General features: G+C 39.9%; 1 protein-coding gene across 3 annotated transcripts in view; it reads right to left on the reverse strand.

Moving 5' to 3' along the window:
- Positions 1–15175, reverse strand: part of Atp6v1h (ATPase, H+ transporting, lysosomal 50/57kDa, V1 subunit H) — a 113531-nt gene that overhangs the window by 63288 nt on the left and 35068 nt on the right. For all 3 annotated transcript variants that reach the window (XM_005396063.2, XM_005396065.2, XM_005396064.2), the window contains 2 exons: positions 13505–13602; positions 5017–5209 (listed from right to left, as the gene is read on the reverse strand). In XM_005396063.2, the coding sequence (XP_005396120.1) occupies positions 5017–5209; positions 13505–13602 (291 nt within the window). The remainder of the gene's footprint in view (positions 1–5016; positions 5210–13504; positions 13603–15175) is intronic.

Here is a 15175-nt window from a genome sequence, read left to right on the forward strand (position 1 = left end):
TCAGATCTTTCCTGGGTCCAGGGGATCCATTTCACTCTTTCTTCTCTTCCTCAAGTTGCTATATTGTAGTGTCTGGACACCAAATCTTGAGAGGCTCTTTCTCTGCTGCCTTCCATTCCACCATCTTCCCAGAGGTCCAAGGGACTAATTTTTAGAAGTTTATTTCTGCTATTAAAGTACTGAGACGCAGCTAGACTCAGGTCAGTGAGCGCCTCCTGGAAGAAATGCCTCTTAGATCTACAGCACTTAGTAATGCTGTGGGAAACTGCTCTAAAGAACAGGGAGGAGCTTCTTATAAGAAATTTTTACAGTCATCAACATTGTTTTGAGTTAAAAAAAAAAAACAGCTAACACACCAAAAAGGACAAGTAAATATAAACTGAAAAACAATACTATTCACTTTCATGAAATTATTTAGGAACCTACTGATTTTTCTACTGCCCAGAAATGAGACTCACACACACACACACACACACACACACACACACACACACAAATAATTCAAAGTATCTTTCTAGGATAATATAATGGTAAAGCCATTGGCTGAATCAAGGATGACTATAGTTTCTGGTCATTTAGTGATTATAAAATATATCTTATCTTCTCAAACGAGCTTTTTCAAAACCATGTTATAACAGCTTTCAATTTCAACATTAGTGACCTTTATATAATTATGAGAATAAGCTATCCAAGTCACAGGGGTAATGATTCTCAGTGCAGCAGTACCTCCGACCAATAGCTGTTGTGTTATAGAATTTTATCATCTTATTATTCATCTTATTTCATCATCCTATTTTATCCTTCAAATAAAAAAATAAAGTACTGTAGCCAAATGTTAAAAAAAAAAGATTTTAAATCAGCAATAAAGAAATCAATAAAAATTTCAGTAAATTCATACCACTACCCTACTTCTACGGAAAGTTTTTCTACATTTTCTTATAGTGGTTTTGCTCCATCTCTTGTATAGCTACAAATATATTTATTGGAGTCCTACTAAATGCCGAAGATTCATTTAGTGCACATGTATTTTTCAGTGGGCATTAACACACGGGCATAGACAAAGGGCACTGACAAACTTAGAAGTGGTGATACTGCTCCCACTGGACACATGATAAAAGATAAAACATGGAGCCACTAAGTACATGCCAAATGCCTGGAGGCCGGCCCAGGAGCCAGGGAGCCTGCCCCACTGTCCACGACCAGTGCGCTCACCACCAGCTTGCATGCAGACACCCTCTGTAATCACTGACGCCAGCCAGGAGCCACAAAATGAGGAACCGAGAATCCAGAGATTCCCTCTAACCTCAGAGATCCTTTCAATGTTCCAGTGTCCACTGCCTTTCATCCAGAGTTGGTGCCTCGTACAGTAAGGGAACAGAGATTATAAATTGCAAGTTTTAAAACATTTAACAGGGCTCTCTACCTAGAAGCAGGATCGTGGATAAGTTAAACTTTTTCGTATTTCTCTATTATTTTTAACTGTAAGACCATATTTTTTATGAACAGGTGAAAAATGAAACTAGGTCTAACTGTTCAAACGGTAAGTGGTTCATTTAGAGTAGGAGATTTTAGAAAAGTGGCTCCTGTGACTAAGTTGATAGAAAGGTAGAAAGACAAAAGAGAAACTCAAAACAAAGAAAAATGTGATTAGAAGGCTTCAGAGAATGAAAATACTGAATTTAAAAATGAAATGCATGAATACAGGTATTTTGCATGAGTAAATTTTAGTAAGAATCCGCTCGTATTTCACATAGGCAAAGCACACAGTAAGTAGCACAAGTGGGTCTGACAAGAGCTCCTTGAAGAGAAGGGGCCTTGGTGGAAGATGCTCCTTGAGTGTGAATGCACACCTGGGTGAGCTGATAGCCAAGACGGCTCAAGCATTCGTGTTTGCGCCCAGTCCAATGCCCAGAATGGTTTACAGAGCATGTCTGTGCTTTCAGAGAAGAAATCACCTCAAAGACCATACTGCATCTTCAAGACCCAGAAGGATGAGCTCATTCACTCTCTTAGAACAATTTTTTAGTACATGTACAAGAATACAGTATTTTCTAAACATCAATAATCAAAAGCAACTGCTATGCCCAGAGCAACACTCAGCCAATGGCTACTTGGCACTAAGCATCCCCAGCAGGCCACACTTGGATCTGCCCTCCCATCTGTTTGCCGGACTACACAGAATACCCCTTCTCTACACCTTCACTCATTCAGCCCTTGCGAGGCAGACAGGAAAGACAGTGTTAATGTCTCCCATGGGTATTTTAAGTAAAGGTATTTCCCTTCTCTCATTTTACTTCTGATTTTCTTTTTCAAGGCTTTTCTTTCTTTTATTGACACTCTTAAAGTTCCTGAAAAAGTACACAAGAAGAAGGAGAAGGAGAAGGAAAAGGAGAAGGAGAAGGAAGGAGAAGGACAAGGAGAAGGAGAAGGACAGGAGAAGGACAAGGAGAAGGAGAAGGAGGAAGAGGAGCGGCAGAAGGAGGAGAAAGAAAGAGAAGAGGAGTAGGAAGAAACAGAGAGACAGCAGTGTGGTGAAGGCAGTTTTGGAGCTAACAGATCACACTGTAATTTCAGTCTTATTTTAACTAAGGAATTAACCTCTTAAGTCTTGGTTTCCTCATCTAAAAAGTTAACAATAGAACGTATTGATCAATTACAAAGATTACATAAAATACATAAAAATGACTCAATAAAATATGATAATTTTTATTCTCAGCATCAAATACAGGTCACTATGATGGTTAAGAGTATGAGTCATAACGCCTGACTTTGAATCTCTGTCCTTCCACTTCTTAGCTATTTTGGCAAATTATTTAACCTCTCATGGCCTCCTGACCACTCACATGGAGTTCTTGGAACAATTAAATAAGTAATACAATTAAACTAATTAGGACACTGTTTAACACAGAATAAATTGTCCATAAGCATTAGTTGTTATCATTAACTACAGACATCCAGGAAAGTTACTTCACATCAAATTTTAAAGTGTAAGACGTGACAAAAGCTATGAGTAAGCAATTTATACAAAAAAATGGATAAAAATATTAATGTGTTCAGTTTCATTTATTATTAAAAGAATACAAATTTGAAACAATTATTTTTCACTTCAGATTTTATAAAGATCAAAAGAAAGGTAATATTAAATGCTAGTAAAGCAGAAAAATTTGAACACATTATATGGATGACAGAAATGTAAACTGTCATATTTTTCACAAGACATTTGTCACTCTCTATAAAAAGTATTTCTAAAAAGGCATATTCTTTTGACTCGGCAATTCCATCCTTAGGACTATCTTTAGAAGGATTATTTACCAAAATAGGTATGCATATGTGAAAGGAACCAGAAATAGCCTACACACCCATCAATGGAAAGTGGTTAACATTCTCACCAATACAATGAAAGACAGCCATACAATGCCGAAGCTCTACAATTACAGAAATGAAAACACATTATGTCTTGTTAAAAATAAGCAGAATATTAATATGACATTTTTACTTTTAAATACAGAACAAAATCACACACAGAGTTATATATTTATCTGCTCATACTGAAAAAATCTGAAAGATATTACTGACTATATCTGACAAATAGGGTGTACATGCACTACATAAATTTTTGCAATACAGCTGAGCCTTTTCGTTTTGACATATTTTTTTAAAAGCATAAGAATAAGTAATGGTTAAAAGCACAGATTCTGAAGTACACCTGCATTTTCATATCTACCATCTACCCACAATGGTACCTGTCTGCCTCAGCACCTCCATTTGCCAAGGAAAGATCGCACAAATACCAACGATATCCGTATACACAATAATAACGTTATGTTATAGAGCTCTAAGTGAGTTCCCAAATGGAAAGCCCTGAGGACACACAGCACAAAATACGAACGTGTCCACTACTACTACTCTGGGGTAACATTCTTAAAAGACACTACACCAATCAAGCCACCTCCCAGAAGCCCGCAGGAATCCTAATGCAACCAGTAAGGTTACCAGTAGACAACAATATTTCGGTGTTATAACCAACAAGCAGTCTAGACCACAGATTCCAGCCCAGCTCTTCTTTATCACTAGTTAACTCATCTCTCAAGGGAGGAAGCTGACTTACATAATTTGACAAATTCTAATATCTTAACAAGACAACTTCACAGCTTAAAATTATAAATCTTTATCGTTGCCTCAGAAATATACTTCAAGTCAGGAGATCAGAATCTGAAATACAGGCCCCATAAGAGAACACAGTCTCCTTCAACAGCAGTCTCCTAACTGTAGAGAAAAAGACGTCTTAGTTACTCTTCTCACTGCTGAAACAAAATACTTGACACTCCCAGTTACGGGAGGAAAGATTTATTGCAGCTCAGTTCGCAGCGGTTTCAGTTCATAGCTGGCTCCAAGGCAGTACGGCGTGGCAGAGGGCATCTCAGAGAAGGCAGCAAAGCAGCAAGGAAGAGACAGCAGACAGCAACAGCAGCCACCCTCTTTCTACCCACTAGACCCTACCCAGGCTGCCCATCCTTGGGGCAGACAGCACTCGCACCCAGGGCGGGCCACCCTTAATCCGAGCACAGCACCATGAACCAATCCTAGCAGCACATCCGTGATCCCAGCACCACACCCCCTAGGTCCAGCGACCTCTGAAAAGCCCCTCCTATGGCCCCGTGAGGCTCTGGGTGGACATCTAGATATAAGCCATAACAAAGGACTTCCTCCACCTGAACATAACCCAATTACATTTCCTTCCAAGCACTCTGTAAGTCATGCATTCCGTTCCCTTAAGAGTTACACCTCATCTATCCCACCTGCCCATGCCACAAAGCCAAATCGGTGGTATTTTATTCTACATTCACCAAGACTCTACAATTTCCTAACTACACAGAGGACCAGTAACTTTTTCCCACTTGCTGAAAATTTAAATACACTTCACAGTACAAAATGTCATGCACACATGCACACACACACACACACACACACCAACAATAACAGCAGCAGCAGCAATAAAACGTACTAAGCACTTACCCGGAATGCTGCGAGGATGATTCTCGTTACTTTCTCTTTGACAGACTCTTGAAGGATGTCAGAGAGAACAGGAATGATGTTGTAGCGCCGCAGGTGTTCACACATTTGAGGACTGAATGCCAGGAGCCATATTGAAAAAATCATTTGATACTGGAGTTGAAAGCCGCACTTGTTACTCAAAACTCCCATTATGCTGAAAAGGAACATAATTAGAAGACATTCAGGATGATGGCAGAACAGAAAGAAATGAGAGGCCATTCTCTTTGTTCAATAACAGGGCAAGTCTCTGAACTGTATGCTCAGTTTCCTCTCTGCCAGCAGTAACTGCAAGGGCCATTTCCAGAACCGCTCCACTCACCCTCGCTCCAAAACCACAGAACCTCGCTGGGTGTGGCGGCGCACGCCTGTAATCCCAGCACTTGGGAGGGAGGCTGGGGCAGGAGGATCATTTCAAGTTCGAAGCCAACCTGGGCTACAAAGTGAGCTCAAGGCCAGCCTGAACTACATAGTGAGATCCTGTCTCAAAAAGACAAAAAAAAAAAAAAACCACAGAACCTCGAGAAGCGGAAGCAGGAAGCAACAAGAAGGGAACCAAGACTTGCAAGGGCACAGGACGCGAAAGACTGTGACCCAGAATGAACCTCAATGGGAGGTGGTGGCAAAACAAATGCGCACCTGCCGGTCAAATTTCACACCCAGATTCTCAGCATGGACACCCAAGAGGACAGCTTCACAACACGAAGGAAACTCAGAAAAAGGAGGGCACGGCTTTAGGAACCTGCAAGGAGTCCACATTTGACACAGCCATCACAGAATTTGGGGTCAGAAAAAAGCCCCAGACGCGTCCAGCTTTAGCTCTTATTTCACCAATAAGAAAATGCAGAAGCTTCACGGAAATGAAAGAGGTTCTCCCAAGGAGAGAGAGAACACGTACACCAGAAGACAGCCTAGGAAATTTCCCGAGAGAATATCTGCATTCAGACAACGAAAGTCAGAAATGGTCCAATAAGACCATTTAAAATGCCCAGCCGGGACAGTGTTCAACACAGCGACCCCCAATATACACACGATGGGCTTTTGTTAATGACAGCGACCAGCACTGATTCTGCTGGCACAAATGCATCATAGGTACAAAGTGTAACAACAAGGAGTGCTCTGGAGGGGCGGGCACGTGGGCGCTCCCTATGCTGCCAATGGTTCTGTAAACCTAAGGCTGCCCTATTAAGAAGAAGGAAAAGTTGCTTGAAGCCTAATTTTATAATGTAAGCCTACCATTAACTTGTTAGAAGGCTTGTATCTGTGCTAATTCTCTATTTTTGTGATTTATATGCAGTTCTAAATTTACTGAACTGTCCTCGATTTTCTCATGTATGGCTTCTCCTTTGAATCTCCTCCAGACTGGGTTGTTACATAAAACTTACATTTTAAAATACTGATACTAGTATCTCAAACACTACAAAATTGTACCATTTTATGCTGTCACCTTTCTACTACCTGGTTCCTTTGCTCTCTGACTACCCCAGTTACTAAATTTCTACCCTTGGCTTCTGATGCTGAGACCCTGGGAACCCCATCTCTGCTGTACCTGCTGGCTCCTGTGAGGCTCTTCCGAGGGTCAGAGGCGGCTGCCTGCAAAGATGGAGCGAGGAGGACCTCTCCCCTCTTGGCTTCCTATTCCTACGAGCCTCACCTCAACAGCACTTCACAACCCAGAGCATGAGTGCCTTCCCTCTGAAGCAGCCAAATTCGGCTTGTTTCCCCAGTTCTAAAAGAAATGTTTTCATGTGACTTCAGACAGCAGGTCTAGCCAACGGGGCCCCGGCAAGCTTGGGAGGAGGTTGAAACTGAGTTACCAGGTGACCTGGCTACTGATGATGACTTGGATGTGAGCCGCAGAAGGGAGCAAGCTATGACAGAGAAGTGCAGAATGAAGATCGTGATTCAGGTGACCAAGAAAAGGGTAATGTAAATAAATATGCCATTAGTCAAAATGCTACATAATGGTCGCGTACACCTGAATGATCCAATGTTAGAAGTAGGTCAGAAAATGTTAGGTCCTTGGCAGGGATTGAAACCTATTGGACAGAATGCCAGCACTGCAATTTAATGTTGGAAATTGTAATGCACGATACACTACAAGATGCTGTGATACATACAAATCATGGAATGAAGGTAAAACGTTCTGTATGTACCGACAGTCAGGCTCAAAAATGTATTTATTATGACACCTCACTATCTGAATTGAGCTAGGCATGGTGGTGCACACCTGTAATCCCAGCACTAAGGAGGCAGAGGCAGGAGGATCACCAGAAGTTCAAGGCCACCCTGAGCTACATAGTGAGTGCAAGGCCAGCTGGAACTACACAGTGAGATCCTGTCTGGAAAAAAAAAAGCATTCCTAGGATTGCTGTACTCAGCAAGGCATTTCTCATGGTAATCACAGAATGTAAGATTCATGGAGAAGTAATGGGTATGGACTTGAGGTCTGCAGCATAACAGTGACACTGAGATTTGATTTCCTTCAAAATGTCTGGTTTGATGACAAAACCACCCACCAAGAAAGAAAATGAACTCATAATCCAGCTGCTATCCCTTCACTGCTGGAAAAGAGCTTTTACTCAAACTGTCGAGGCATTTACATACCATCTGAATACACTACTACTGATGAAAAGCCTGCTGCATTTTGTGGTCATTGTAGCTTTAGGCAATATTTGCCAAACAAGCCTTCAAAATACAGTATAAAAGGGCTGGGGATGCTAGAGGCACAGTGCCTGCCTGGCAAGCGTGAGGCTGTGAGCTCGATTCCTGGGGGCGGGCTGCAAAATACAGTATAAAAATATATGCCCTGGTAGATGCAAAGACATTATCCTGGAACTCCACCACCAGGTCTCCATTAGTGCCGTAAGAAACCAAGTGATGTTGTAAAGAGGCTTGTTGTCCCTATCTCCCACACTGATCAGAACGTGACATCCAACGACTGCTGTGCCGGTTTCTCACCGGTGTCACATTTGCGAAGAAAGCATCAGCTGGCCAGCACAGGAACTACGTGCAAGGACACAGCGGGAATTCCCAGTGAAATCTTACAAGTTCAGAACAGAGCACTGTATAGTACAGTCTTCGGATTTCAGAGACAGAACATTGGCCTCGTACATGGCAAAAAAAAAAAAACTGGCACTAGTGATGCCCACACTGCACCGTGATGGCAAGACTAAGAGAGAGACCGTGACACAAATGAACCCAGAGATGGTAACGTTTTACCACAAAGTCAAAAGCAGAGTAGATGTTGATGACTTATGCAGCAATGATGATGTCACCCAAAACACAAAGGATGGGCCAGTGAGTGTATTTTACTCTACCCTAACATGTCTGGCATAAACAGTTTAAAAGTTTACAAAGAAAGTAAGTGCAAAATATCACAGTGAAATTTTCTTAGAGGCTCGGGACTGGAACTGATACAAGATCACTTACAACAGAGGAAGAACAGAATATTTTAGCCAAGGAGCTATGTAAGGGCTGGGGATATAGCTCAGTGGCACAGAGCCTGCCTGGCAAGCACACGGTCCTGAGTGCGATTTCCAGTATCAAAAAAAAAGGAACTATATAAAAAAATTCTGGAGCAGACTGGAAAACGGAGAGGTGAACAGGCAAGTGCAACATCACAAAGACTTACTAGGACAACAGGAGAACAGAAAAGATGTCAACTCTAAGACGCCGTACAAAAAGGACAGGAAAACAACACATACATGCTATGTGTATGCGCATGTAACTAGCTGTGCCATATGTGCTATGCATATTCTGTACGAAACATGCAGTATATTGTGTATGGAGCATATGTGGAACATGTGTAATATGTATGGAACATGCAGGTGTCATGTGTGAAGACTGCCTTGGTTGTGATAATTGAAGCAAAGATTATTTCTGTGGTAGACTTTTGTTTGTATTTCCATTGTAGTTCACAGAAGAATTCATTTTTGCTGTTCTTTTTTAGGTTTTGTAAGTAAGTGTACAGTTTATGTTGAAAATGTTGGTGCACATTCTAAACACTCATTACATATTTGATATTTTATTTTATTAATATTTTCTTTTCCTAAGTGCACATTTTACAATGTAGTAAGAAACTCCTGACAAAAGAGGAAGGCATGAGGTGACACGTGTGGGCTAGCACACAGGAAAGGAAAGCTAAGCACATGCGTTTGCAGTGTAACCCAAGACTTGTGTATGGTGTCGTCACGTGTGAAGACTGCCCGGGTGTGACAAGTGAAACAAAGATCGTATCGGTGGTAGACTTGCTTGTATTTTCATTGTAGATCTTGTAGGAATTTATTTCTGCTGCTCTTTTTTAGGTTTTGTAAGAAAGTATACAGTTAACACTGAAAATGTTAATATGTATTCTAAACACTCATTACATATTAAAAATTTAATATCCTATTGATATTTATTTTCCTTTTAAGTATACACTGTTTAATAACTCACAAAACTGAAATTAATAATTTGTCAATAGTTATACTTCTAAAAAAATAAACATAGGCCTTCCATGCCCCCATAACACATAGATCGCAGACGTCTGCACGATGCCTCCATTAATAAACTGTGTATCTGCAAGCCTGGTGTGGCTCTCTGCATCACTGAGACAGTCACAGCATGAAGCTGTGGAAGCCTAGAAGCTAACTTTGCCAAGTGTTAATACTTGCTGACCAGACAAATAAACTTCTTGAAAGGAAAGGACACACATCATGTATCCCCTATAGTTAGTAGCAAAACACTATGCAGAAAGCTTACGAAGTAAAAATAGGTATCATATTCAAGATTACAAAGAAATTCAAAATCACTGTTAGTACTCTGCGTTATGTTTTTTTTCCTTTCAATCAAACCAGTATAGTGCGTGGAGAGAGGGTAGCTGGCTGCCTGGCTGAAAGGCGCTGCCCGGAGGCCGCTGCCCTGCACAGCAATGGCCCCTCACACCTCCTCACGCAACGTCACCCAGTAAGGTAAGGTTTCAACTACTTTTTAGAAAATCTTTTTTATTTTACAGAGAAAAAGTAAAAACAATAAAGCAGAATTTCAAAACAGATTAGTAGGAGAGTAACAATAATTAATACACACTGTCTTTGTAGTAGTGATTCAGAGTACAAGATACAGGCATGATATCTTGTCCAAACAATACGGGCACAAACCTTTCTTTTCAATGAACTAAGAGAACCTAGCCGTATATCTTAACTATCTTGTGTATAAATATATTTTTTCCCTGTCTTCCTTCCCCCTTTCCCCCATCATAGTTCACAAGAAAAGACAAACTGTGATGGGAGAAATTTCACCTTTAAACTTTGTGTTAGTTTACACCTTCAAAACACTTAAAAGTGAAGGATATAAATGTTCACAAATGCTAGCTGAATTTGTGGAGGTAATTACTCCCAGGAAACACCCACCTTTGGGGCTCCAGTACTTTTTAATGAGTATGGTATGACCAAAAAATATGGCTAATGCTTAAGGGTTTAAAAATGTATTGCCGAGGGCCAGGGATACAGCTCAGTGGCACAGTGCCTGCCTCACAAGCGTGAGGTCATGGGTTCAATTCCTAGTACCAAAAAAAAAAAACAAAAAACAAAACAAAAAAATGTATTGCCATGAAATTAATCCCCCTACTCTTTCTCATGTCAAACACGCTTACCCCACTGCTCCTGCCACTTTCTGAAGCAGTTCTGGAAGTCCCCTTTCATGACTGTCTTTAGTGGCACTGTTACACCTGCCTTGATATTCAGATTCAATTCAAAACATTTACCTTTCACGGTGATTTTTATTTTGGGGAATAGCCAGAAGTTGCAAAGTGCCAGATGTGGTGACTAAGGTGAATGGGCACGGGTAACGTTTTTGTGATCCTGCCTTTCCACTGGATGGCACTCAGCAGCACCTTTCACTGTATTTTTTAGGGCACACCTCACAAAGACACCAAAGAGGACTTCCACAACTATTTCAGAAAGTGGCAAAAATTATAGGATAAGAATACTTGAAGCACGGGAGAACACTCTGAAGGGGATGTGTGGCAATGCATCTTTTAAGGAACTCTTTTCCATGTAAACATTCACCCTGTATTTTGATACAACTCCTAAGCCTTCAGTGTGTAGAGAAAGATCAACAATATACCACATAACGCAAGTACAGCTGTCATCTTATGTAGGTATATAACTACCCAGAAACCATATGCACTATGCAAATAATAGGCCACTTCACCAAAAGAGAGTAGCAGACTACATTGATTAAAATGTACTGAGATTTTAAAACATCATTTATCTTCCTCTCTTTAAACAAGTTAACTTGAAATTTTTTCTTCTCACATTATTCCTGCTTGTTGAGAAGCCCAAAAACAAAAGTTATCAATCCTAAGCAAAAGAAATGAAAAGTAGAAAGTACATTTTATTTCTGAAAAATGAAAAGATTAAATGACTTTTCTAAATTGCTACCTATCAGCAAATTAAGAACTTACACCTTTACTAATACCTGTTCACAACCCTGATCTTGGCACCAACCTCCAGATAGTACAAAATAAAATTCTGCTGTTAATCTACTCAAGCTGTAATATTTTGGTTTAGATAGATACTTTCCTGTCAGGAGTCTGGAATTCAGATGCATTACAGGCAAATGTGCCTATATAACCAACTGTAAGTAAAACCCTTAGGAGATGGGTCTATAACAGATTTCCTAGACAGAAATCTCACAAAAATATTGCATTTCCACAGCTGGGGAAGATGCCCTCAATACAACCTCATGGCAGGGCAAGAGCAGGAAGCAGCTCGCACAGCTGCACGTGGATTCCTCCCAACTCAGCTTGTGTCTTTGTCCCTTATGACTCAACTACGTATCTCACCAAGTCTTTGCAGCCATTCTTAGCTGTGAGGACCAGCTGCTGATTCCTGTGAGTCTTTCTGCTGAATCTCCTGACACAGTGTGAACACAGCTGAGAATTCACAACTTCTTGTTTGCTAGCCATGATGGCAACTTACAGAAGACAGCACCTCCTAATTAGGTCAATTAGAAGACGAAAGCCAAGAAAGAAACAGCGTTCTGTCCCTTAACACTGACGGTAACATGGTTCATACAAGTGACACCAGAAACTGGATCTGCAGGTGACTATACACTTCCTCACATTCAAAAATGAATAGTTAGCCATAAATTTTTCAAAATACAATATTCTCACCAAGTTGGCATGAAAGACTTTCAACATGAAAGACTTCAAGCAAATATTCTGTAACAAAACCTAGTCCATTCTACTCAGTGACAAATAGTGATTTTCTTTCATCTTTTATGATCATCATGCATCAAAGCTTACTTATTACAACAAAAGTTGCTAGGTTTAAAATTTGTAATAGTTGTTTTCACTTTCTCTTTTTTCTTAATTCTGTTAATTTTTCATAAAAAGACTAAAAACATCCATTTTTAAGGACCTATTGGACCAGATGAACACTACCCATATTTTTACTAGAGACTGCGGATTAAATAATTTTGAATAGATCAAAATTTTGCAGATTAGAACAAGAATAATTACTAACTTCTCAGTCAATGAAAAGAAATATTGGTGACAATTTAAGTCCAATTCCTGACTAAGAGTAACCATGAAGAACAGCCATTTGCAGAAGTAACATGCTCTACAACACTGCACATGCGTGTTCACTGTATCAGTCTATAATGTTCATATCCTTTCCCAGGTACTTCCCGACACTGGAGATATAACAGCGTGGGAGAATCTGATGCATCATTCAGTCACTTCTTATTCTAGGTCCTTGCTCACCAGGCAATCTGCTATCAATAATGTAACTCCTGGCAGGCTTTCCAACAGAAAAAAATGCCCAGAGAAAGAGCATTTGAGGGGCTGGGGATTTAGCTCAGCAGCACAGTGCCTGCCCAGCAAGCACAAGGTTGTGAGCTCGATCCTTGCTACCAGAAAAAAAAAAAAAAAAAAAGAAAGAGCACTTGGCTTAAAAAGAGTTTAGTCTCTCATCATGCAATAAACTGGCTTTCCAGTGATGAAACGGAATCCAATGTTCACTTTGGGGTTTTTTCGGTCATTCTGCTGGTTGAGAAGTTGGTAGCCAGCTCCTCAAAGTTTCTGTACCTACCAAGGACTCCACAAAGAATGGGCTAAATTATATGGAGAATGGTTTTAAATTTTATTTAGGAGAATAGTTAATACTCACTCTTTTCTGGGTAAGACCTTTCCTTATTGCCACTGCCAACATGCACCGTAAAATATTTTTATAATTGCTTTGTGTTCTGAGTACAGGGGGTTTGTTCTGTCCAGTTTTAGGTTCTACAGCCCAAGCAAGGGGAAACATTCAGTTTGACTGCTGACTTCTAAGAAGGTTAGTATAATCCACTGTTAAACGGATATTTTAAAAATACTTCTTTTACATGATTAAATATATTAATTTCCTTGAGAATGTCAAGGAGAAATATTTTTAAATGTTATTCTACATCAGAAGTAAAAGGCACTCACCAGTTTACGCCATCTGCTTCCACCCAGGCAAAGCGGTACTCATTGACCCGGAGCATCAGCTGCAGACATCCGGCAACACACTGCACGTACTGCGAGCTCTGCACAGGAAGAAACGCACTTCTAAGGCTGGAGACCATTTCACGTCGTCAGATAATACACACCTATTTCTATATGAAAAGTTTAATTTTTCACCAAAATCTGCTAACATCAGAGCATACAAAATTCCTTTTCAAAAGGTGATCCTCATGTTTGCTTCTATCTCCACCTCTTAGAAATAAAGATGATTTTGTCTCCCACTCTAAATCTACATGATTCAAGACTACTTAACACACATATTTAGGAAAATCAAGGAACAAAGTAGTTACATCTTGATGTAGTTTGATAAATAAGCATATTGCCTTGCATCATTTCACACACCTCTGAACAGCAGCACGACAGAAAGAAAACCCAGCTTCCAAATAATTATACAAAAATAAAAGAACAATAAAAATGACAAAAAGGAAAGTGGATGCTTTGAGGCAGACCTAAAACTAACTTTAGCCAAATTAGTTAACTTTTCCAATACAGACTCAAATTCTTCACCCTTAGAGGCCAACACCACCAAGTATCCTAAAAGGGCATTGCTAGGTTTAAGGGAACTAGTTCATTTAGCATACAACTAGACATATTGTGGGAACACAATGAAAACTTTAAAAAAGTCTAAACAAACACTTATAAAAAGACAATCCACAATCTCTTAAACTGTCTGTTCAACAGCACTGTCTCATATAAACTGTCCTTATTTGAAACTTGAAATAAACAGGAATCACATCTCCCCAAAACTGCAATCCCCTTACCAAATCTAGCAGAACACCAGCCTGAGCCCTTCTCTAAATATTTACAATGAGCCTTGTATCTTTAAGAAGCAGAAAGATAAAAGGAAATTTCAGACTCTAGTCTTCATAAACAATATGGTAATAAACATTTTTACAGTAAAGAATCATAGACATAAAAATTAACAAAACCTAACATACATGACACTACTAAGCTCTTCTAATTTAAACATTTGCAATAAACTAACACTTCCAAGAAATTCTTAGCATTCAAATACAGAAACAATTATGTAAGTACATTTGGTAGAAAGACAAATGTTACCAAGAAATATTTAACTTATGCTCTACCTAAAAGTAGCGAACATTATTTATACAATACATCCAAAGAACTCAAAACATTAGCAGAACTTAAAACATTAGCAGCAATTAATGATAAAAAATAGTGTGCTTCCAACTGTAAAATAACCTTCCATAATGGAAAAAAATATGCTCTTTCCCAATTAAGTCAGCAGAAACAAATTGTTAGTTAAGAAGGGAATCCCATCTTTCCTGTTTAAAACAATTTGAGCAAGATTTCCAGACATAAATGAATAAAGAGCCAACTAACAGCACTCTCTCTTCTTCTAGGCACCCTCAGTCTCCTAACTCAAAACCGCCCTGCCCAAGGCTCATCTCCTCTGCGTCCACTCCCCACGCTATGCTGCGGTGTACACTGCAAGTACGGATTCCTGGCTGTCAGTTACAGCGTCAGTGTTCACATTATAAAAGAGCTTACGCAAGGTGCTAACCTATAGCTGACAGTACTCTCTCCTACTAGGCCCAATGAGGCAGTTCTTATACCACCCCAGAGATTACTTTC

Source organism: Chinchilla lanigera, unplaced genomic scaffold (assembly GCF_000276665.1).
Source record: "Chinchilla lanigera isolate Chin_1 unplaced genomic scaffold, ChiLan1.0 scaffold00053, whole genome shotgun sequence".
In the NCBI taxonomy this organism is placed as follows: domain Eukaryota; kingdom Metazoa; phylum Chordata; class Mammalia; order Rodentia; family Chinchillidae; genus Chinchilla; species Chinchilla lanigera.